The 24,419-nt window shown below is 47.7% G+C and overlaps 1 protein-coding gene and 1 pseudogene across 9 annotated transcripts; both read right to left on the bottom strand.

The window, feature by feature from the left end:
- Nucleotides 1–3,978: 3,978 nt before the first annotated feature.
- Nucleotides 3,979–5,163, bottom strand: LOC103567265 (sialic acid-binding Ig-like lectin 8; annotated as a pseudogene).
- A 1,732-nt stretch (nt 5,164–6,895) lies between these two features.
- Nucleotides 6,896–13,633, bottom strand: LOC103567264 (sialic acid-binding Ig-like lectin 5). 9 transcript variants are annotated; one of them, XR_011543869.1, is made up of 11 exons: nt 13,419–13,633; nt 12,970–13,341; nt 12,523–12,801; nt 12,282–12,390; nt 11,527–11,633; nt 11,159–11,443; nt 10,303–10,396; nt 9,876–9,957; nt 8,454–8,489; nt 7,789–7,919; nt 6,896–7,473 (listed from the first exon to the last, which is right to left on the bottom strand). XR_011543869.1 is itself a non-coding variant. In XM_070633311.1 (11 exons), exons 1-10 carry the CDS (start codon nt 13,459–13,461, stop codon nt 7,805–7,807), a joined length of 1,506 nt encoding a protein of 501 aa, XP_070489412.1. In that variant the 5' UTR covers nt 13,462–13,633; the 3' UTR covers nt 6,896–7,473; nt 7,789–7,804. The 9 variants fall into 9 exon arrangements, 5 of the variants coding, with proteins under 5 accessions (XP_070489412.1, XP_070489411.1, XP_070489409.1 ...); XR_011543867.1 differs by having other exon boundaries at nt 7,791–7,919; nt 11,527–11,781; nt 12,282–12,329; XM_070633311.1 differs by having other exon boundaries at nt 7,789–7,903.
- Between the last annotated feature and the right edge of the window lie 10,786 nt (nt 13,634–24,419).

Raw genomic sequence — 24,419 nt, 5'->3', positions numbered from 1 at the left:
TTCACTGGTGAGACACCCATGTCACTGACCTGAGGGATTAACTAGGGATGGTAGTTGCATCCTCCATGCTCCCTGGTGGCCTGGATGTCTTCCTCCTGTGGGACTTCTTTCTGAGAGAAGAGACCAGGGTCTTTGAGTCTTGTTGGATCCTGGTGCAGAGGGCAGCAGAGTCACCCCTTCCTCCTTTTTAGTGTCAGGAGGGGTGACTGAGGTGGGAAAGGGCAGGTGGGGAGCACAGCAGGCACGTGCCATCCTGGACACCTACTTGGTGGGTAAGTGACTGTAGCTCCCACTGTGGATCCCTCACCCCCACCCCGCCCCCATTAGCCTCCTACCTGACCTTCCCCCTGATCCCTTTGGGCACCTCTAACCCTGATTCTGGGACTCAGCTACATGTCCCCTACCCTACACATGCCACCTCTTCTCCCTGGGGCAATGCTCACATGAGGGAGATGAGGCAGAGGAGGAGCAGAGTCTTCACAGCTGCTTCCTCAATGACCACCAGAACCACCTCTACCATGGGTCCTGATCACCCCGCAGGAAAGTGGGATGAGGATGGATCCATCTGCTCCACCACAATCCCATGTCCTTCTGCTCCCAGTAGGACTCTGGACATTGGTTCCCTGGCCCTTCTGCATGAATGGATGCAGGAGCACTGGTGCCAGGGCCTCACCTCACCCCATGCTCTGACCTTTAGCACTTGGACAGAGGGCTCTGGGGCCACTTGCTCAGGGACCAGTGTGCTGAAAGGCCTCAGGCGGTTGGGGTCCAGTGTGCAGCCCCTGGACACTCACTCTTCAGGGAGAGGCTCAGAAAGAAGTCTGGGAGCCCAGAGGATTCTGAGCTCAGCAGGTGAATTCCCCTTCATCTCCGACGTGTACTCGAGGCAGCTCCAGCACTCCAGGGTTTGAGGGCTGTGAGGGGCTCTGGGTCAGGCTCCCCTGGACCCTGCTCAACTTGGTAGGTGGGTTGCTGTCGACAACACAGACCAGGCGCAGGCACTCGTGGTCCAGGACTGAAAGAGATGAGCCGTTCTCCAGGACTGTGGGTGCTGGAGAAAAAGAGACAGAGGGTCAAAGAGAAAAGGAGGTTAAGAGAAAGAGGAAGGATACAGGTGGAGATAAGCTGAGAGAGCCAGACTCAGACCCGCAGACAGAGACTGAGAGACACCCAGACTCCGGGAGAGGGACCCAGAGAGAAGGAGTGGGCAGGAGCCAAGATCACTGCTCAGGACCCATCTATCTCTGCACTCCGTGATCTAGATCCATCTCTGTCCTGATGGGCTTTCTGGCTGGATTCAGGCCCAAGGAAGCACAGAGGGAGGGTCTCTGGCTTTGTAAGATGACCTTATGAATTGTCATCCCTGTCCTGGATCCCATGTCCACTTCGCTCAGAACCAAGATTGACCCTGAAAACTCTTTCATTCATTCATGTCTTCATGTGACACCAAGACTGATTCAATGAGGTCTTTCTGAAGGGACTCAGTCTTAGAAACTCAGCCTGGGGAGGAGTGGGGACCTAGTAACAGGTGCTCACACCACATGACACATATGATGGCAGTGACACTTGGCTACATGGGCTCTGAGGATGGCTATGTAAGTGAGACTGGCAGGGCCAGGAGGGCTCCCTGGAAGAGGCAGCTTTGTGAAGGTGAGGGGTAAGCAGGGGCAGCAAGATGATGCTGAGCGGGTGGAAGAGCATATTGCAAGAAGGAGGAACAGAAAGCGCAAAGAGGACCAAGGCCTGTGCATGTCCAGGGAAAAGCAAATAAGCCTGCAGGTTTGGAGGGAAAGGGGCTGAGGCTGGGGGTGGGTCTTCAGAAATGAGGCCACAGGAGGAAAAGTGGGGAGTTGTTTTTATAAACTCAAAGTGAGAAAAACAGAAGCCATAGAGAAGAGATTGATAAATGTGACCACAGACATAAATAGATCCCTAAGCATTGTAATGATTACTGACCACCAAAAAAAAGGTGATGGCATACTGAATAAAGTCATCACAACTCCTATGACAGAACAATGGCTCATTCCTCTCACTTGAAAATGTCTCCAAGAACAAATAAGAAAAAGTCAAGTCACTCAGTAGAAGACGGGCAGAGACGATGAATAGACAGTTCACAGAATAAAAGAAACACAAATGATTCTTCATCAGATAAAATCATGTGCAACATCATGCACAACAAGAAAAATGACAATTAAAACTATACGGAGATTCCAAAGTTCACCCAATATGGTCAAAGATCTTAAAGTTGCCCCCCAACCCCAGGTTTGGTAAGCCTGGGAGAATACCTACACGTCACCCATCTCTGGTGGGGATGTCAGCTCGTCCAAGATCAATGGAGAACAATTTAGCCATATCTCTCCAAAATATAGGATGTGGAGAAAAGGAACTCTTGTACACCGTTGGTGGAAATGTGAATCGGTGCAGCCACTATGGGAAACAGTGTGGAGCTTCCTCAAAAAATTAAAAATAGAAATACCTGATAATCCAGCAATTCCACTTCTGGGTATATATAGGAAGAAAATGAAAAAAAGATGTCTGCACCCCACGTTCATTGCAGCATTATCCACAACAGCCAAGACTTGGACAAAGCCTAAGTGCCCACCGACAGAGGAATGGGTGAAGGAGATGTGATAAAGATATACAATGGAATACTACTCAGTCATGAAAAAGAATGAAGTCTTGCCGTGTGTGACAACATGGACGAAACTTGAGTACATTACACTAAATGAAAGAAGTCAGACAGAAAAAGAGAGACTGTAGGATCTCACTTATATGTGTGGAATCTATAAAAGGACAAAAAGGAAGCTCATGGATACAGAAAACAGATTAGTGGTTGCCAGAGGCAGGGGGTGGGGTGTACAAAATTCCAGTTATGAAGTAAATACGTCTTGGGGATGTCATATACAGCATGGTGAATATAGTTAACAATACTGTATTACATATTTGAAAGTTTCTATCAGAGTAGATATTAAAATTTCTCATCACAAGGAAAAAATTTCTGTAACTACGTATGGTGACGGATATTAACTAAACTAATTATGGTGATAATTTTGCAATGTATGCAAATGAATCGTGAAGTTGTACAAGTGAAACTACTATGTGTTATATGCCAATTATACCTCAATAAAAAAATAGAAAGAACACATGACCCAGCTCTTTAACTTTTAGGAATTTATCCTAAAGACACACACACACACCCCTGAGAAAGGAGATACCAGATTGCTCATTGCAGTGTTTCTGTTAGTAGAATAAAATGAATGCCATGGTATTCCACTAGAATGCAGAATCAGATCCACCAGGCCGTAGAATACAGCACAGTCACGGAGAAGAATGAGGACAGTCTGTGCTACTGACATCAAATGACCCTTAAGATCCTTTAGGTGAACAAACCAAGGCTCAGAGCAGCCTATGGACACGGGTCACTTCCTGGGAGGAAACTGGGCATCTGAGGACAGACTGCGTTGTGCATTTTGAATTTTTGGCCATGTGAATACATTATCTGTGCAAAAGAACTTAAACGAACAATTGTTAGGGAAAATGAAAAGACTAGCTTGGAGGAATTGTCAGGGGACACATTATAAGGGGGCTCCAGGGGTAGGCTCTGCCCAGAGAATGTCTCCCTGCTCTCCTTGTGGAGCTGAGGAGGGTGGAGAATTCTGGGGAGAGTGAGGGGTTGATAGGATGGCTGCTCACAGAGGCCATGGGGACTGAGGATGAGAGGGACCTCTGGGTCCACCTACAAGGGGGCCTCTGGTCACTAGGGTGAGTCCAGGGTGAGGCAAGGACCCGGTCCTGCCCTGAGCTGGAACAGGCTCTGCTCCCTACAGCCCAGGAGGGGGCTCCTTCCTACCTGTGCTGTTTCCTTGGAAGACAGTTACGACCAAGTTCTGTGGAGAGTCTGGGAGAGAAAGACATGGTGGACCCACACCAGTGGTGAGGGCTGGGCAGACATTGGCCCTTGTCCCCAGGAGCTGCATAATTGAAGGAAGGGTAGATGTGGGCCTTCTCCCGACCACCTCCCAGCCTGAATTCTGGGGACTTAACACCCAGTGTCCAAAGTCCTGACCTCCCATCCCTACTGGCCTCAGGACCCCCTCAGGAATCCGGGTGTCCTAGCTTAGCACTCACAGGACTCGTTGAGGTGGATGGTCTTTGTTGTGGTCACTCCAGCACCAGGCAAGGTCACCTGACAGGTGAGGCTGGTGCCATGGTCCTGAGGCTGCGGGGTGAGTGTAAACACTGAAGAGTGAGCAATCGTGGGGACCTGGTGGTAGACGGAGGCCCCCATCCAGGAGAAGATGGGGGGATGTGCCTCACTCACAGGCCCAGGCACAGAGCAGGTCAGGTTCCTGGGGTGGCCAGACTCCAAGTTCCCGAAGATGAGGATTTCGGGCGTGTAGGTCAAAGCTGGTGAGGAGATAGGGACATATGGGAATCAGGGGAAGGGTTCGAGGTCCAACCCTTACTTGGGTCCAGCTGCTCTTTCTGAGCCCTGACATGCTGCACCCACAACTCCCTCGCAGGATGGAAAGGCCCATCCCAGCCCTGCCCCAGGGTACCCCTGTCCTTCCCCTGTGACCTCTCTTGGAGCCCATTCCTTATCGGTCACGTGCACGGAGAGATGGTTAGATATGTAATTCCATTTTGTACTTCCTCACTCCACCCCCTCAAAAGATGAAACTTTGTCCCTCTTCCTGGCATCTCTGATGTCCAGGGAGCAATTGTAGACCTGGGGGTCCCCAAGGAGGTGGAATAGGCCCGGGGCCTCATTCTGCGTTTCACGATCTGGGTTGTTTGTGGTCACTGGAACATCTTGGTCTGTATTGGTCCCTTCCTGGAACCAGCAGTGTAAAGCTCCAGCTGCCGAGGTCAGCTTACACTGGCCCAGTGTAAAGATAACCCAGACACTCCAGGGATAGCAGAAGGAGCAGGGCACAGAAACACACAGGCCCTCCTGCACCATCACTGACCCCCGCACTTGTAATCGGTAATCCTCCTCTGGCTTCCTCTGGCCCTCAGGCCCCTCCCAACCCCAGAGCCAGGCCAGCAGCAGCAGCAGCATGTCTGGGGTTGGAGACGCCAGGTTCCCTGGGAAAGTCTGTTTCTCAGGCTGTCTCTCGGAAACTAAAAGTTGCAAGATTTTGAGGAGCCTCCAACAGGAAGATGAGGGTGAGGGGAGAACAGTGATCCTCCTCAGAGGAGGAAGTTCACACCCAGACGCTGTTGGGGCTGGGACAGGCCCTATAGTCAACCATCCTCCACCCACGTCCACTCCTGGGGACCCTGGACCAGGGATGGTGAGATCCTCACCCAAATTCTAACCCCACACAGGGCCTGAGCCCCATTCTCTGCCTCCCTGTTGATGCCCTTCCTCTCAGGGGCATTTTCTGCAAAGTGAGAATGGGAGCCTTGTGGCCAGACCCCCTGAGTTACAGGCTGTAGATGGTGTGGAGGACGGTCCAGGGCTGGGATGAAGATGTGAGAGATGGAGGAGGCATGGGGGGTGGGATGAAGAGGCTAACTGTCCTCTCTCCCTCAGCTTCCATGTGGTAGATAACCCCCTCTGCTCATGATTCACACACCAGCCCCCAATGCAGCCCCGAGCGTCACTGTCCACTGGGAAGAAAATAAGTGTCTCGGCAGCTGGAGCTCCCTGTGACAGGAGCTGTAATTCTGTGAATATGTCTGCTTTGCGTACTTTGAGACTCCATTGTTGATGCATACATTTCAGAATTTTACTTCGGGGATGTGAATTAAAGCTTTGATTTTTATGAAGTGCCCATTCCTAACACCCTTTGCCTCCAGGACTCACTCCTCTGACGTTAGCACGGTGACACCAACTCTCTTCTGCTTAGTTCTTCCACGGCATATCTGTTGACGTCTTGTCATTTCAACCTTTCTCACCCTTAAGTTTCAGTTATGTTTCTTCCAAATATGAGGAGGCAGTCTTTCAGTCATTTACCCTGTCCTTCATTTCTCCAAACGCACAGGGATAAATCCTACTCTGTTCTGAGACGAGACAGTGAGGTGAATTTGACAGACCAGGACACCATGGAGAGCTGGACAAGCCACCAGGAAACCAGAAATCTAGATGGAATTGGCAGAAGGGATGTGACCAGGACTCTCCAGGTGGGAGGTCATGAGGAGTAGGTGGGACAACACCACCCCATGCTGGCGGTTCACAAGGAAGAACTAGAACAATTCACAACTAGGACATACAATCACACACTGGGGCTTTGAGGAGGAAAAAGATTTTCAAAAGAGGAAGATTGGCAGCATACCTTAGCTCAGGGAGAATCTTTCCCTGCAGAAAGACAAAATAATAATTTCTCATTCTCCTTGGCCAACACATAGCATTGCAAAGGAAGTTTGTCATTTGAACTGGTATCTTAACACTTTGCCAAACTCTTTTCTTGGTTTTAGCAAGGTCTTTGTGGATAACTTTAGATTTTCTATGGACACAACCATGTTGTCTGTGAATAAAGACTGTTCTACTTCTTACTTTACGACCAGGAGGGCTCTGATATCTATTTCTTGCATACATTGCACAGCGGAGGATCTACAATATATTGTTGAATAGAAGTGGTAAGAGCAGCCATCCTTGCCTCGCTTCCAATCCTAGGGGGAAAAGTTCTGTGGACTCTGGGACTGGCCCCTCCACATCTTAGGAGAAACTGTGAGCAGAAACTTTCTGTTAAAACAGCCACCAAAACTCCAGACAAATCCTGGGTTCTCAGTTCACAAAAATCTTCCCGTCAGGATTCTGTTAGCTGTTTCTATGTCCCTTTTCCTGGCTCTCTCACAATAATCTGATTAAAAGGTTGATTCATCTCCTTTGCAGAACAGTAAAGTGAACACACAGAGATAAAAGGACTCAGTCAATCAGTGGCATAGATGGATTTGAACTCAGTTCTTTTGAACACAAGCCCTGTGGTTTTCCACATATACTAGAGGATTCATACCATTGACAAGAAGGCCATCAATTTTAAAATAGTCAAAGGCTGAGTGTTATGGGCAGAAAAATCATGACATTAATAAGTTGAAGTCCTAAGCCCAGTATCTTAGGATGAGACTGTATTTGGAGATAGGGTCTTTAAAGAAGTAATTTAGTGAAAATGAAGACACTAGGGTTGGCTCTAATCCAACACACCTGATATCTTAATAAGAAGAGGAAATTGGGACACAGACACACACAGAAAGAAGCTCTCTGCAAGCCCCAGAGAGAGACCTCAGAAGGAACTAGCCCTGCTGAGCTTTGGTCTGTGATTCCAGCCTCCAGAACTGCGAGAAAATAATTCCTCACTTGTGTCTCTTGATCTCTGTGGACTCGCTGTTGGTGACTTTTTGTTCCTGAGGCTTGTGAACACTCAGGAAAGTCTCCTGGAGCTCCATTTCCTCTCTTGAGATGGGGCTCACTCCAGCAGGGGCTGGGCAGTCTGAAGGGTAGTCTGTCCTGACCTGGTGCTGATGCACCTGAGTGGAAGGAAGAGAAGAGATTCAGAGCCGGGCAACAGGGTCTGGGAGAGGGCAGCCAAGACCAGAATGGGAGTGAGACAGATGGAACTTTGACCTTTTACCCATTCGATTATTCAAAAATAGTTGATAATTGAGATTGCCCCATCCTTAGTGAATGTTTATATTAATCACATTGTATTCTAAAAAAAATGAGAGGAGAGGATAGTATTATCCTATTCATCTTACAAATGGCAAAACTAATGCTAAGAGAGATTACGTGCATTGCCCTGAAGACACACGTCTCTCTACATGCACCCCTGAGCCAGGACTCACACCCAGCTCTTTCTCGCTATAGTGCCATCCTCTGTTGCGGTAGTGTGCCAGGTGCCGTGTGTACAGTGATGAAGAAAGCAGACTCAGCCCCTGACACCATACAGATGATGGTTTCCTAGGAGAAGCAGTTACTAAACAAATATAAAAGAAATACAATTCAAGTTCTCAATTTGAGACAGGAGAGATTTTGAAACAAAGGAGGGGCAAGGGGGCACACCCAGTTTTCAGACAGGCTCTAGAAGATGGACAGATAGCTAGAAGATAGCAGGTTCTGAAGGAAAGATGGTAACAGACACCTCGCCCATAGCTGCTCCCTGCCCTCCACACCCTCAGGCTACAGACTCATGAAACAGAAACCCTCAAACAGCAGCTCAGAGAGGCAAAGACAAACAGTTCTCAGATCAGGAGGAAAGGGCTTTGCTGTTGAAGAGCAAATAGAAGAGAGGGAGAAGGCTGCCCAGAGTGAGCAAGATGAAAGCCAACGACGGATCAGCTGTGCTAATCTACTGCAGCCAAAACACGAGAAAGAAAGAATCGTGTCTGTGAATAATCACGGCTACAGTATTAGCGTGTGGATGAAACTCACCCATCAAAAGACAGACAGAGATTTTAATAGAAACAAGATGGTTATTTAGTGATTTATTCCAGAAATATTTACTGAGTACCTGCTGTGAGTTGTGAATCAGGCATTCCTCTAGGCCCTGGGGATGCAACAGGGAAGAAAATAACATCAACAAACCACCCTTGGGACTCACTCGCTGGAAAGGGAAGGGTTCTGACACGTGGTAATGAGTCCTGTGCTCAGTAGGCCCAGGTGCTGTTTTAAGTACTGCTCACAACTACTCGGTGACACAGGGTCTCCTCATATCCCCCTGTCACAGAAAATAAACAAAGGTCAGAGAGGGCACCTCATTCATTCAGGGTCACACAGCTCGTCAGTAGGGAAAGGAGGCTTAGATGTAGGCAGTCTGGCTCCAGAGCTTTGAACCACTGGGCTCAACTGACTACAAGAGACAGTCATTAAAAAAAAGTTCACTGAAACTTTGAAAGCAAAGTAATGGAAAAGATACATCCTGATTCCTGGCATCCACGATTCCATCCCCAGGATTCCTGATGGGGGCTTAGCACACCCTGAGGACTCCATTCCCAAGATGGACCAAGGAGAAACAGGACAGGGAACTAAGTAAACTGAATTTTAAAAAAATGATTTTCTGTCTCCTTGTTCTACCAGTTATTGAGAAAGGATTTTTGAAATAATCAACTATGGTTGTGGGTGTGTCTATTTCTCCTTGCAGCTCTGTCAGTTTTGGTTCATTTGTTTTGATGGATGATGCTCTGTTGTTGGCGGCATACATGTTTAAGATTTTTACATCTTTTAATGAAGTGATACAGCCAGCTATACAGAGTACATGTTGCAGATTCCATTTCTACAAAGTTCCAGAATGGGTAAAACTAATCTTTAGTGACAGAAATCAGTGATTGCTGGGAAGGGGGCATAGACTGGGAAGGGGAACAGGGGAATTTTGGGAGTGATGGAAATGTCCCTCATCTTGATTGTGGACATGGTTACAGGGTGTACACATTTGTCAAAATTCATGTAACTTACACTTAAATGGGTGCATTTTATTCTGCGTAAAGTATACTTCCATAGATTCAGTATTGATAATTAAATAAACTTGCCAGTAGATTTGAAAAGTGCAGAATGGGGTGATGAATTGCGACTGTGGGGTTCTTGGCTCTCTGCCCTAGGGCCCATGTCTTCCACTTTCCTTGGACCTAGTGGGTCTGACACAGACTGCGTTTGGGTCATTACTTTTCCCCAGTAACCAACACCAGAAGGAAAGGCTATCATTTCCAGGGGAAAATGATAATCACATCATGAGGCATAAATACCCCCTGAAAAACAAGTGGACTACGTACTTATCCCACCAGAAGCAGAGCCATCAGAGCAGGTGAGTCGATAATTTAAAATGACCACACGTGGAATTCCGGGAGTGTTGGATGTAAACATGGAAATGCCCAAGGGCCGTTCCCAAGGGGCAAAAACCAGGGATAATGTTGAATGCAGCTCAAATCCCCTCACTCACCCCAGAGCCTGAGCCCTCGACTGAGTTCACGTCCTCTGTGCTCTGCACTGGCTGGGCTGCCTTCTTCCTGCAGGTCTTCACTCTAAGGGAACAGCCCCGGGCATTTCAGCCTGGTTATTTGGGGCCTCGAGTAGGCAGGCCACCCCCTACTCCTTGTGAAGACCTAGGAAGTGCTGAACGAGGTAGGAGGAGGTGGGGTCAGTCTCCAGATGCTCCCCCAACCGAAGAGCTGGAGCAGAGGCTGGGAATAGACCCCATGCTTGGCCCTGTTGGTTACAGTCTGATTCGTGCCACCGCTCAGCCTCCCTTCCCCGGCTCCTGGCTTTCCAACCAGTCCAGTTCCTCCAGCTCAGGCTTTTTGACATTCTGAGACCTTATGCCCTTCCCACCCCAGGCCTCTCCCTCAGTCCCTGGAGCCCACTCTCACCTGAAGATGAGAAAAAGGCAGAGAGAAAGCAGGGCCACGATGCCAGCTCCCCCGACTGCTCCCAGGACCCCCTCAGCCCTGGGTTCTGGTTTACCTGCAGATAATTTGACTTTAGGGTGAACTCCAACCCCCTACGCATAGCATCCTCCCAACTGGTCACTTCTCTCTCTGTCTGTTCCCTGAGTGTACCCAGTCCTCAAACAGGACTCAGTCGCTCTGCATTCCATTGTGCTGTAGACCCTGGACCAGCCCCTTTTCCTGGCCACAGGGTTGAGGATCTTACACCCTCAGCCACTCTGGTCCAGGCCTTGAGGTGCCTCTGCTCCAAGCTCCATCTCTCTGGGGCTGTTATGGGTTAAATTGCTTCCCCTTCAAAATTTAAATACTGAAATCCATCCCCCTCACTGTATCCTGGCCACATACCTCAGAATATGACCTTATTTGGAGACTGGATCTTTATAGTGGTAATGGTAAAATGAGGTCATTAGGTTGGGCCCTTATCCAATATAACTTGTGTCCTCATTAAAAAGGGGGAATTTGCACCCAGACAGGGAGAACGCCTTGTGAAGAGGAAGACAGAGATTGGGGTGATGTTTCTTTGTGAAAAGGAAAAACAAATATTGTCAGCAAACCATTAGAAGCTGAGAGAGAGGCCTGGAACAGAGTCTCACAGCCTCAGAGGGAACCAGCCCTGCTGACCCCTTGATCTCAGGCTTCTGGCCTCCAGAAATGTGACATGATAAATCTCCATTGTTTAACCTCCTGTCTGAGGTACTTTGTTAGTGCAGCCCTAGGAAACTAAACAAGGTCCTAGGGTCCTCACTCCCCAGGTGTCACCCCTCAGCAGAACCCTGACCTGGCAGGAGCAGGATAGCGGTGCTCCGGGCCCCGTGGACATTCCTGGCCTCGCAGCTGACTCTGAGGCTGGAGCTGAGCTCCCAGCTGAGACTCAAGGAGCTGTTGGCCCAGGGCCCGGAGGAGCTGGAGGTGATGGTGAAGGAGGCGTTGCTGCTGTTCCCCTCCAGCAGACGCTCCCCCAGCCGCCAGCGCAGGGAGGGGGCCGGCTGTGCTCGGGAGGAGCAGCCACAGTGCAGACCCTCGTCCTCCCAGGAGCAGGAGGGTCCCAGCAGCTGTGGGGGGTCTGTGGGGAGGGATGAGAAGGTCAGCAGTGCCGCTCTCCTCCCCAGGACCCAGCTTTCCTGCCCCAGGGGTCCCCACACTCACAGAGCACAGAGAGGCTCACAGAGACAGTTTGGGAGCCCAGCGGGTGCCGAGCAAGGCAGGTGAAGTCTCCTCCCGTAGTCCCTGTTCGAGGCAGCTCCAGGACGGCGCTGGTGGAGATGGGGGTGGCGTTCAGGGCTGGGGATCCCCAGAACCAGCTCAGCTGTGCAAGGGGGTTGCTGTCAGCAACACAGAGCAGCCGCACAGCCTGGCCCTCCAGGATGGGAAGGGCTGAAGAGTTATGCAGGATCATGAGGGCTTTGGGGAGAGAGATGCAGAGAGAGAGACAAAGACAGAGATGGGGTGGGTGAAGCTGGCATCTCTCTCCACGCTAACTCTGAGGAGGGGACCAGAGGAGACCGGGCCTCAGGCCTTCAGAAGATGCCTAGACGACTTCCCTGGAGCTGCTCAGAGTGTCGGGCAGATGAAGGACAGAGGGCTCAGGACAGGGATGGAGGAAACAGCTAATGGGTCATGAGGGGCCTACAGAAGAAGGAGGAGATAAAACATCAGAGAGGAGGGTGAAGCTAGAGGGATGTGATGGCTTCCTTTGGATTTGGCCAGAAAAACTGTGGGTGAGCCAAGGATTAACCTCAGGGAGTTGGGATTTGTAGGGCTTTACCCCGTGCTCTCCCCATGTCTGACCTCAGTAGCTGGCTCCTCACTTTTCTCTCACTTGGTCCCCGGCCAACTGTAGCACTAGATCCAGCTAGACCCTACGTCCATCCCAGCTCTGGAGAGAAGAGGTTCTTTCCTACCTGTGCTGTTTCCTTGGGAGATGCTGATGGCCATGTTCTGTGGAGCATCTGGGACAGAAGGATGTAGCAGCCTCAACATCCATGGCGACAGATGGATTGGGCATTTTCCCTTAGGAGTCACGGAAACAGGTAAAGGGGGCCCCCTTCCTGTTGGACTAGCAGGACCCCAACATCAAGCCCTGCCCCAGCTCTGCCCTGGCCCCACCCCCTCAGGGACCAGCCACCCTGGCCCAGCACTCACAGGTGACATTGAGCTGGATGTTCCTTTCCACAGTCACACCAGCTGCAAGGAACTTCACCTGACAGGTGACGCTGGTGCCGTGGTCCTGAGGCCGTGGAGTGAGGGTGAGCACCGAGGAGAGGCGGGCCCTGGGGCCCAGGGAGGTGAGGGCAGCTGATGTCCAGGAGAAGGCAGGAGCAGTGCCTTGCTCACAGGCCCAGGGCACAGAGCAAGTCAGGTTCCTGGGTCGGCCGGACTCCAGGGGCCCCAAGATATGGATGTGGGGCCTGTGGGTCAGGGCTGGAGAGGAGACAGAGGAGGTTGGGTCCCCTCAGCATGTTTTCAGCCTGCTCCAGGGTCTTTTCATGACTCTCCCCACCCCACGCCACCCACAGGAGGGACAGAACCTTCACTTTTCTCTTTCAGGTTCCCCACACTCTGGGGCTTTTCCCTGGGCCCCTACCATACCTGTCACATTCAGAGAGAACATCTTATCTAGATATGAGTGTCCCCTGAAGGAGTCCTCCATACGAAAGAAGTAAGTCCCACTGTCCCCTAGGTTGACGTCTCTGATACTCAGGGAGCAGTTCTGGGCATGGGGGTCTCCCAGGAGGAAGAACCGGCCATGGGTGCTCTCGTGCAGCTTCTGGTTTGGTTTGTTAGTGGCCACCAAAGGATCTTGGTGTCCATCCATCCCTTTCCGGAACCAAAACACGTAAAGCGTTCCAAAGGCAGTCCAGGGATAGGAAAAATTGCAGGGCACGAGGACACACAGGCCCTCCTGCACTGTCACGGACTCTGGTAGCTCCAGCCAGTAACTCTGACCTTGAGCCATGGGCACTGGGGAGAGAGAGAAACACAAATTGGAGCTCCAGAGCTTCCCCAGAGTGGGGTTCCCTCTCCCCTTGACCACTTACCTCCCCACAGCATGGGCAGCAACAGCAGCAGCTGCAGCGACATCCTGTCCTCATGCCCTGGTTTGATCTGCCTTCCAGGGTCCCTCTGAGAGAGAAGAGAAAGTCGCAGATGTGAGAGGGCAGAGGAAGCTTAGAGGGGAAGCCTGTGGTAAGAACAAATGGCCAAAAGCCCAGAAGAGAAACTTCAGACTCCCTGAGTCAGCTGTGACTGTCCCCTTTAAGATCACCCAGGCCCGTTTCTGCATGTGACAGATGAACCCTGAAGCTCAGAGAGGCAAGGGGCTTGCCCAAGTAAGGCAGCAAGGAAGGATGAGAGCCACCAAGTCCTGCTTCCTGGGCTCATGCACAATTGAATGTGCTGGAGAAGCAGGTCCCAGCTGGCCAGCTCCCAGAGAGTCAAGAGTGCATGGAGGGCAGCTTCTCTGTGAGGACAGCCAGGGAAAGTCTTTCTATTTGCTTGTGATCGGGCCTGAAAAATCACATATACGTTTTTAGCTATAGGCTGAACTCCTCTGAGGGTTCTATCCACAGACCCAGCACCTCCTAGAATGGTCACCTATCATGTAGGGCTGGGGTCATGACCTTGGGACCCTAACATCTGGGTGACTACTTAGGAATGGAGGGAAGGCTTGTGCTCCAGGTGGGGAAAGAAGCATCCTCTTATACAAGCTGGCGACAGTGCTATTTAGACCCCAAGATGGTTGCACTTCAGGCGAAAGTGGTGTAGATTTGGGGTATGTGATGCAAGCTGGAGAAGAGAAAAAGACTCAGACCCAAGAGTGTGATCCTGTGGGCAACCTCCACATCAGCCTCCCTCTCTCTCAGCTCCATGATCCTGATCACCTCCCCCACCCTCCAGATAAGGAGCAGATGTGTTCCTGTCTCTCGGGTTCTCTCCCTGGGACACTTGGTTACTTGTCACCTTCAGAGACAGTGTCATATATTGGCAGTCATATTTCACATAATATTTCTCTATCCTAAAGTCCTCCAACTTTCCCACATCTTGGAAAATCTGATACCCAGAGAGCAACTGTGGGTCCCTGCGTACCCGAGGAGGTTGAGTTGGCCCTAGATTCTCTCTTCCAATTTTTAGTAGGGCCTATGACCAGAGGGGGATTATGGTGTCTGTTGGATACCTCCAGAGTCTGAAAGTGGGAGGTAGGTGGGCTAAAGTCAGTCCAGAAAATCCATGAGCCGGGTTGAAGAATGGGATAGGATGCACAGGCAGGCCCTCCTTCACGGTCACTGACTGAAGGTTACAGATTGTCCTGCACCATCCTTCAGGGACCACTGCAGGACACAGAGTCTCTGACTGCAACCCTGCCTGGAAAGCTCTGCCTCAGACCTGTTGCCCTCACAGTTGTGGCCACAGCAGCGGCAGCATCTCTGGGCTGCAGAGGATCATCTAGATTCCCTTGATACCACCTGATCAGCCTCTTGCAGCTGGGAGGTAGGGGCACCTGTGGGGTGGTCAGTGAGCTGGGGGCTCTTTCTGGATTGAAATTATGGTTTCTGACCCAAACTTCTCCCTTCAACAAGAATACCACCCCGCTCTCAGGTCACTGCAAGGGAAGTGAAAGCTGAGCTCTTCTGGGACCACAGCAGAGTGGAGCCTTCCTCCCTTCTGTACCCTGAAATGCCACCAGTGACTTCCTGAAGACCAACTCCCACTTCCCTCAAGAGAGATGTGGAGTTTGATGGTCTATGTTTCCCTGGATAGGTTTCTCGGAGCCTCTCTCATGGGGACAGAGGTGTGAGAGACCAAGACTCTCCTGAGACTGAATCCTGTCTGTGTTGGACCCACTCCAGGGCTGGAGCACCCTGGAGGCCTCAGGAAGCATTGAGTGAACTCTTGAATTCATCTGCAAGGAGAGAGTCTATGAACAGAGGCTGAGACTGAGCCTGGAGCCCTGACTCCAGTGCCAGACTTGGATGAGCTGTTTGGGTTCAGGGTGACATAGAACTTGTGACTGAGCCTTTGTTCTTCCTCACATTTCCTGTGAGCCCTGCACATACATATACAGAACATCTCTCCCCATTTTCTCCACAGCTCCTCCAGCCTCCACAATTCTCCTCCATGGGGTAACCACCTAATTCCCCTCTCCTTAGTGATATCCCTCTTGTAGCTTCGGTCTCCTACTGACAGCAATCCATCTCTGATGTGAAAGAACTCTTTTCACAATCTAAGCAAGGTTCCTCATGTGCCTAAATACTTTGAATATCTTCCATCACTTCCTAAAGCAATGCTTTATTTAGCCTTCTGATATTTCATTCCTTTATTTATCTGGTAGACGTTGAGGCATAATTTTTTTTTAATTGTCAGGATTTGGCACAGAGGTAGAGGCAGTAAAGGACCACAAGTCTTGTTCTCTGTCCTCCAGAGCTCCATTTGGGTACTGACCGGAGACTAAGTGAGAGAAAGAGAGGAAGAGCAGGAGAGAGTGGAGGACAGAGAGGGAAAAGGAGAGAGACAGACATAAGCGTGTTGGGGAGAGAGGCCCTTCCTGTCTGTAAGAGAAGGAAGAGGCGGGATGGGGGATTTCCCCAGACAGGGAGGGATTTCTGAAGAGATTGGAGGTGGAGTCTGCCCTGAGAGGCAAGAAACCAAGGGTATGTGAGAAGACCCTCTCTCATGCAATGTAAGGCCTTATTTCCTGGGGGTGGCAAGGAGCCGGAGAAGGGCTGACCTAGATTGAGAGGCTTCTACCCTGTTCACATCCAGCCCCCAAGCCTCTTCCAATTCTTCCCTCAGGTTCGGCCCACAAAAGGGGTTCTCTTTTCAACAAAGACACTGTCTGGTCCTTGGGCAGCCCCAGAAAGCAGAGATGGTGCTGTCCGTGGTGCTGAAGCAGAATTGAATCACTAGTTTAGGAATAACTGGGCTACGTAGAGGGGTCTGACTAGACAGGAACTGGATCTGGGCCTCAGGTCAGGAAGGCAGGTGAGTCAGAGATAACAGCCCACCTTATGAGGGAGAAAATCAGAGAGGGACCTACCCTCTGGTCTGGGGGCTGGGCTTCCCCTGTGTCCCTTTTTCTTTACTCTCCAGAATGTCCAGTGGACTCTGCCAAGCCACTGAATTAAAGCCAGCAGCAGCCCATCTCTAGAGTTCTTCTTATGTGAGAAAGTAAAGCCCTATCTGTTAAAGTTCCTGAAAGTCGGCCTTTTTGTAACTTAGAACAAAACGTTTCTAATTGATGCAATAAATGGGGAGAGGAGATGATTCTTCCAATTGCGTTGGAAGTCAACATGACATTTCCCAAAAGTGGCCTACTCATTTAAATCTCCCGAGGGCACTTGAAAGTGCCTGATATGACTGACTTTTCTCACTTTTCCTAATTCAAGATTAGAGAAATAGTTTTTATCCTTTCTTTACTTTGCATCGATGTGATTATAACTAACTTTTACCGTCTAGTTTTTAAATTAACTGTAATCTTTCTTTGTGAATTTCTTTCTTTTTTTTTTTTTTTAAAGATTTTATTTTTTCCTTTTTCTCCCCAAAGCCCCCCGGTACACAGTTGTGTATTCTTCGCTGTGGGTTCCTCTAGTTGTGGCATGTGGGACGCTGCCTCAGCGTGGTCTGACGAGCAGTGCCATGTCCGCGCCCAGGATTCGAACCGACGAAACAGTGGGCCGCCTGCAGCGGAGCGCGCGAACTTAACCACTCGGCCACAGGGCCAGCCCCTCTTTGAGAATTTCTATTCAAAGCATTTACACACAGGGACCTTGAAGTTTTCCTTATTAACTTCTCTAAAGATATTAATCTCATCCCTACTATTTACCTTAGAGAATAATACATTTTGCCAATAAAATATGCATCCCTAAATTTCAAAGTTTAGGTTTCACTATTTTTGACCTTTATTTAAATGGCATCACACAGTACGCATTTTTTTCCTGGCTACTTCCACTCAATATTAGTTTAAATTTTTTTTATTGTAAAGAATACAACATGCAGAAGAAGATACAAATGGCTAAGTGTGCAGCTCAGTGAGTTATCACAAAGCAAATACAATTGGTTCACAAAATAAAGTTTTGCCAGCTCCCAAAATACCTCAACAGTTTACCATTCCACCACTGGAGCATGAGGATCCTACTTCCTCACATCTCTGCAACACTTGCTGTTTTCTGCCTTCTTGATTTTCCAGTCTGATGTGTCCGGTGTAGCGTCTCATTTCTGGTTGATTTTTTTTCAACTAGAGTGAGTTTGAACATCTCAACATGGAGTTGTTTTCCATTCATGCTTCCACATTTGTGAAATAAATATTCATGTCATTTGCTTAGATTTGCATTGGCTTGTTTTCCTTTTCTTATTGATTTGTGAAAGTTTTTGTACATTCTTGTGAGCTTAATAAAGGAATTGATTTCTCCCATTCTGTCATTTCTCAGTTAAATTTGTCTAGTTCTCCTCTATTTGATGGAAACCTTTGTTTTTTCTTTTAAAATGGGTGCATTTTATTGTATGAAAATCATGCTGTAATCAAGTTGATTTCAGAATTGATTAAAAATTCATAAGAAGAGTTTCCAAGCATTGCACACATAGTGTTAAATGGTAATTTCAGAGATATGATGTTCCTAGCTCTGCCAGGCAACATAAATTATCTGACTTGTACTGCATCTCACTTTTTTCCGCACTTAAAATTAACTTTTGTCATTCACACTTCTGATTTGGCTGTAGTATCTCTGATGGTTCCTTGCAGCCATAGAGTCACCTTGAATTTTGTGATATGTTTGCTCATGTGTCTGTCATCCAAATGGGTATGCATCTTGATGCTAGAAGAAATGGTGCTAGGAGGGACATCCATCTCTAGTGATAATTCATTGAGCATTCATTTGGCTATACTACAGTAGTCAAGAACTAAGGGGACACCTGGGTTGAAAATAGTCCAGTTGGGTTCTAATTTTGATTTATTTTTCATCCAATCTATCAAGCTACAAGCCAGTCAGCCAATCAGAATTGATTAACTGTACTTTGCACCAGCCTCACCAGTGCTGACTTCTGGGTTTATGAGGATGAATATGACACAGTCCTACCCTTAAGGACCTAACTCTTAGTATGAGAATACAGTAGTGTATACATATAATTTCAACAGTATAATAAAGGCCATGGTAAAGGTGGGTACCTGATACAGAGGTGGCCACATTTACACCAAGAGGTGATGGTCTCCTCTCTCCCCCACTCCTGTTAAGTTCGATGAGTCAACCTACAGAATGTCTGGCAGTTTAGAAAAGACAGTTGGAACAGAAGGAACATTCCTTGTGCCCTGCATATTTGATATTTTTTCCTTTAGGTCTGAAGTACAGAATTGAGTTGAGTTGAAGCGATTTTACTGCTCAATGCATAGAACATTGTATTGACATTGCAAGACCCCTCTCTCTTTTTTTTTATTATTTCCCATTACTGTGCTTTCAATGGAAATTTTCATTTTGATGCAATCAAACCTATCATACAAATTGGTCTTTCATTTCTCTTGTAGATAAAACTATTTCTTGATATTTTAAAAAATTATTCTCTCGCTTATGAATATTGAGCTCTGAGGGGAAGAAACACTGCAGAACGTCACCAAAAGATGAGTGTCAGAGCATCAAACTCCTCTTACCTTGTCACGTTTGTGCTACAACTTTTACTGTGATGTATATATAACATGTATATATGTATATAAAGTATACAACCTTATAGGTGACATTAACCAAATGATTAAAAACAAAACTAATGCAAACCCAACACAGATCAAGCAATAAAACACTAATGACCAACCTCCTGATTTTCCCCTTGTGGGTCTGTCTGATCACAACACTCTGTGTGTCCCTTCTAAAAGCAGTCGCATTCCTGGCTTTTACATGAACCATTTCCACGTTTTCTTTATAGTTTTATCACCTATCTATGCACCCCTAAAAAGCATAGTTCAGATAAACCTATTTTGAACCTTTTATAAATGTAATCATAGTGTGTGTGTTGTGGCTTGCATCTTGCTTCATTTTTTATTGCAGTATAATTTACACATAATGAATATATATTTATGTACATTTACAGATAATAGATTTATATATAACAAGTGAATTTTTTGATAATTAATAGACTTTATTTTTTAAAACAGTTTTAGGTTTACAGAAAAATTGAGCAGATAGTACAGAGGGTTCCCATATGCACTCCCCTGCCCCTCGCTATTCCCCCTATTATTAACATCTTGCATTAGTGTTGCACATGGACTACAATTGATGAACCCATATGGATACATCATTATCAACTAAAACCCGTAGTTCACACTAAGGGTCTCTCTCTGTGTTGTACACCTCTATGGGTTTTAACAAAAGCATAATGTCGTGAATCTACCATTACAGTATCTTACATATATATTTTATCAAATATGCGTGATATATACGTATCATATGTAACATACAGACACATTTATATATAATAAGTTTTTATACATTGTATTTATATATAGTGTACAGGTTTTGATGCATTTTGATATATGTATACATCCCCCTTCCCAACTGAGATGTGGGTTATTTCCATCACTGTACAAGTTTCTCTTATGCCACCCCCTCCCTGAGGCAGCCTTTACTGATCTCTATCACAGTAGCTTAGTTTTGGCCACACTAGAACTTCATCAAAATGGATCATACTGTGAACTCTTTTATGTCTGGCTTCTTGCAATTCCTGCATGCTATTGTATATAATGGTGGTTTATTCTATTTTAATGCTGAGTTGTATCTCGGGCACAGGGAGTCCAGGATCTGCTGTTTCCTGAGTCTGTCCTCAAGTTCTGGAGAACTGTGCCTGGGGCTCCTTCTTGCCTCACATGATCCATCCTGCTCCTCTGGACCCAGGATCTGGGGGCTGTGGGGCAAATTCACATCAGCAGGCATGTCCTCTCTGCGCTCCAACTATTGGTCTCTCTTTCTGACAACTCCACTTTTCCCAGGAGCCCAAAAGTGGGTGGGTGTCTGGGGGCTCCAACTGGACCCACTTGGAGGAGTTTGGCTGGGCTGTGAAGCGAGATTCTGAGGCCTCAGTGATGTAGCCTGACCCAGGGGCTCTGCAGAGACACCAGGAAGCCCTGGAAAGGCAACAACCACATGATCACTCATCCAACATTCACTCCACATGAATTTCTTCAGGCCCTTAGGTGAAGGCTACTGTGCTAGACAGTGAGAGTAGGCAAAACTCAGAAAAATCTTAATTAGTTAAGCTAAAAGAAAACACTAAGAGATCTGGACTAAACTTAATGAAATTTAATCACATCTTTGCCACCTTTTAACTGTGAGAATCTAAAGCTATTACTTTAGTCGCAGTTTCCAAAATGAGGGGGAAGGTATTTGTCACAAGGGTGAAACTGACATGTGATGAGGCTTGTGAAGCCCTCAGCTTCACAATAATGCTGAACTTGAGAAATACTGAACTTGAAAAATGCTGAACTCCAAATAACTCTCAACACAGGGATCCAAATAATGCACCCCAATAAGAAACCATTGTCAATCTGCTCAACTGCCAATGCCTGCCCCTTACCATGTCCTCAGGGCCCTAAGGAGAGGCCAACACTGAACCACTCATCTATTCCCAAAGGACCCCAACACTCACTGCACAGAAAGCAATGCAGTCACCTTCATAAACCCCCATAACTGGCCCCCTAGGCCTCCAGTGAAATGACTCCCATATGCTACCCTCAGCACCCTACTCTACTGATATCTGTAGGTTCTCAATCACTGCCCCCCTCGAATGTGTTACAGTGTGACCCTCAAATTCTTCCAGTCCCCGAAGCTCCTGCTCCCCATCAGTCAGACTCACATAGGCCCCCAAGCAGTGGATCACTTCCAAAATGTCCCCCAGTACCATATCTGTGAGGTCAGTGGGAGCAGTCCCAGAGACAGTTCTCCAGAACCCAAGGACAGATGCAGGAAGCAGCAGATCTGGACTCCCTGCTCTTTAGATAATCCGGATCCTCCTGCTGAGAGCAGACCACAGGGGCTGGTGTTTCCTCATCCACAGGCCTCTGTGTTACACAGAAAACCATGGACTGGCTGATGACGGAGCAGGAATTGGAGTAGGTTTGTTGGGGAACCTCTGGGGTGTCGGGGTCTCTCCAGGATGAGCAATGGAGGAGGTCTTAGATTGAGTGGTGGGGGTCTTCGAGGTGACGATCTCTTCGAGGACATTGGTGGGGTGAGTGATGGGGGCAAGCTTCTCTAACTTAAGTTGGATGACTAGCTCATCAATTTTCACCTTTTCCTTGTGTTTTTCTTTATGTATATAAATATTTTTGTAACTGTTAAACCCCAAGGGTAATTTTAATATCAGGTTTTATATCACTGGTTCGTGAGACCTGCTCACTTGAGGACACTGAACACGTGTCTTAGGAGGGTCTTAAGTTGGGGAACTTACAGGGGATGAGCTTGTCAAGCCCTCAGCACCTGCCTGGCATGTGGGAAACATTGAATAAAAATCAGCAAGTTGCAGAGTCAGGTATCAGCTATGTTGTTTAATTTTCACACAACTCTGTCAGCTAAATAATATGATCATTATTGTACCAATTTTGTGGATGATGAAACTGAGGCTGAGTGCTGTTACATATTTGCCTTAAGGTCAAAAGAGAAGAACAGGGAATCAGTCCCACATTGGCATCGTTCTAAAGTACACACAGTTGCCACCACCCCATGTTGTTCCCTACATGGTGAGCTTCCATAAGCACCATTTCCATTTCCTGTTGCCTTCAGGTTGCTAAGATTTTCAGGCAGCCATGTCTGGTGTGCCTAGTCTAAGCTGCTGAACATTTCACTGCCTATCCATGACACCCTACACAGCCCAGCCCCTACTGACAAAGACAAAAGTTAAACTCACCACACCCAACCCCCAAGTTGTGACCTGGAAAACCTGCAGATCTGCACCAAGACCTCCAATCACTGCCTACCTCTTGTCTGTGCATAATGGATTGACTCACAGATACAAATCAGTCACTGATAGCAGAGACCTTCAGAAACCCCTAATGAGTGGACCAAGACTGCAGAGGATCTTGAAATGCCCCTGAATCACTGACATGACCCAAGCTCTGAAAATCATTAACCTATCTTATTGCTACTAACTGTGTCCCAGGGAGTGCCATTCACTGATTTTCGCAAATCCCCAATAACAGCCAACACAAGGATCAAAATATGGCACCCCAATAGAAACCCATCATTGGTCTGTTTGACTACCAATCACTGACCTTTCCCACATTCACAGGGACCCAAAGAGAAGCTAACAATGGCCCTTTCCCCAAAGACCACCCACACTCACCATCCACAAGCAATGCAGTCACAAGCCCTCATCACTGATCCTCTACTCTTCCATCAACTGGCTCCCATATGCTCCCAATTACAGCTACCCTCAGCACCCCATGCTACCAACTCCTGTAGACTACCACTCACTGGCCCCACGAGTGTATTACTATGGCTTTTGAGGACCCTCAAAGTCCTCTGGTCCTTGAGGCTCCTAGACTCTAAATCAATCACTAAACCCCACAGTCCCCCAGTCAGTGAATCATTCCCCAAATGTCCTCCCATACGATCCACTAAGGTCCTCTTAAGGCACACATTCACTTTCCTAAAATGAACAAGTCCCTAGGATCAGACAAAATAAAAACTTATATTAAGGTACACTTGGAATTTAAAAATTACAAAAAATACTAAATAAAATATACAAGGAAAGAATGAAAATTAATGAGCTTATCATCCAACTTAAATTACAGAAAACACCCCCATCACTCACCCAGCTGACATCTCATCCTTCACCCCGCAGAACCTCCATCACTCACCCAGCTGACTCCCCATCACTTACCCACAGACCCCCATCCTAACTCACCCTAAGACCTCCCCATCACTCACCCCAAACAAACCCATCACTCACCCCTCATACCCTCTATCACTCACTCTACAGATTCCCCCATCACTCACCCCAAAAATCCCCTCTGCTATATGTCTCCACACAGAATCCTCATGACTCACCCCAAGCCGACATCCCATCACTGAGCTCACAGAATCCCATCACAACCACCCCATGTCACCTCAGCTGTCCTCAAGTGCTATGTGGGTGAGAAACTAGTGGCAATATCAGTGAAATGACCTCTCTGGGCCACTTCCGGTTTGTGTCTGATTCCTGGGACAAAGCCTCTGGCAAGTTTATTGATGTGCATGCCCACTAACACTTTTGATGCGACTCTCTGCCAATTGTTGTCACGGTACATGACTGGGTTTCTCTGTTTCAATTGTTCACTTTTATTCAGCAGCTTTATCTGGCGAAGAACATGGTAGCGCCCAAACTGAGCTAGTCAATGAAGGCTGCCATCTGCAAAGAAGTGTCAGGGAAGGCACTTGATGTCTCACAGAGCAGTCTTGGGGCTGTCCCTTTCTATAGATATAGGGAGAGAGAGAGAGAGAGAGAGAGAGAGAGAGAGAGAGAGAGAGAGAGAGAGAGAGAGAGATCTTTCTAGGAAAAACTGAAGTTGCATACTCTGAAAAATAACTTTTTTACATTTTCACAGTCACTTTTTTTTTTTCTGAACTACAAAAGAATCCATTTTCCTAATAGTCTTTTTGAAAATTTTACTGTCAACCTATTGTGGACAGTGATAATAAAATGGAATAATATATGTCAGGACTTCTAAAGGGGAACTTCGAGGCAATTAAGGAAATGGGACATATCCCATGCACGCACACACACATGCCACGTCTCTACCCAGATGGAATGTAACTTTTGAACTGTGCCTGACTGTTGTTATCTCGACCTTCTTTCAAGAAATATGCTTCCTCCCATAGATAAGAACTTTTTGCCTTGGAGATGGCCTTACCAACCAGTCATGTGTAGCCCAGAAGTAACAGTTGTTGCCAGGACCAATCACAAATCTTGCAAAACAGTGTGTGTGATTTTTCTCCTTTTTGCCTTGTAAAAACTCTTGCTTTCTTTGTCTCCTTTAAGACACATTTATGAGTTTCTGCCTCAATTTGCATCTCCAGAAAGGCAATTCT

The sequence above is a fragment of the Equus przewalskii genome, chromosome 9 (assembly GCF_037783145.1).
Source record: "Equus przewalskii isolate Varuska chromosome 9, EquPr2, whole genome shotgun sequence".
Classification (NCBI taxonomy): domain Eukaryota; kingdom Metazoa; phylum Chordata; class Mammalia; order Perissodactyla; family Equidae; genus Equus; species Equus przewalskii.
Note: the sequence above shows the minus strand (reverse complement) of the source record. Positions and strands in the feature narration are given on the sequence as shown.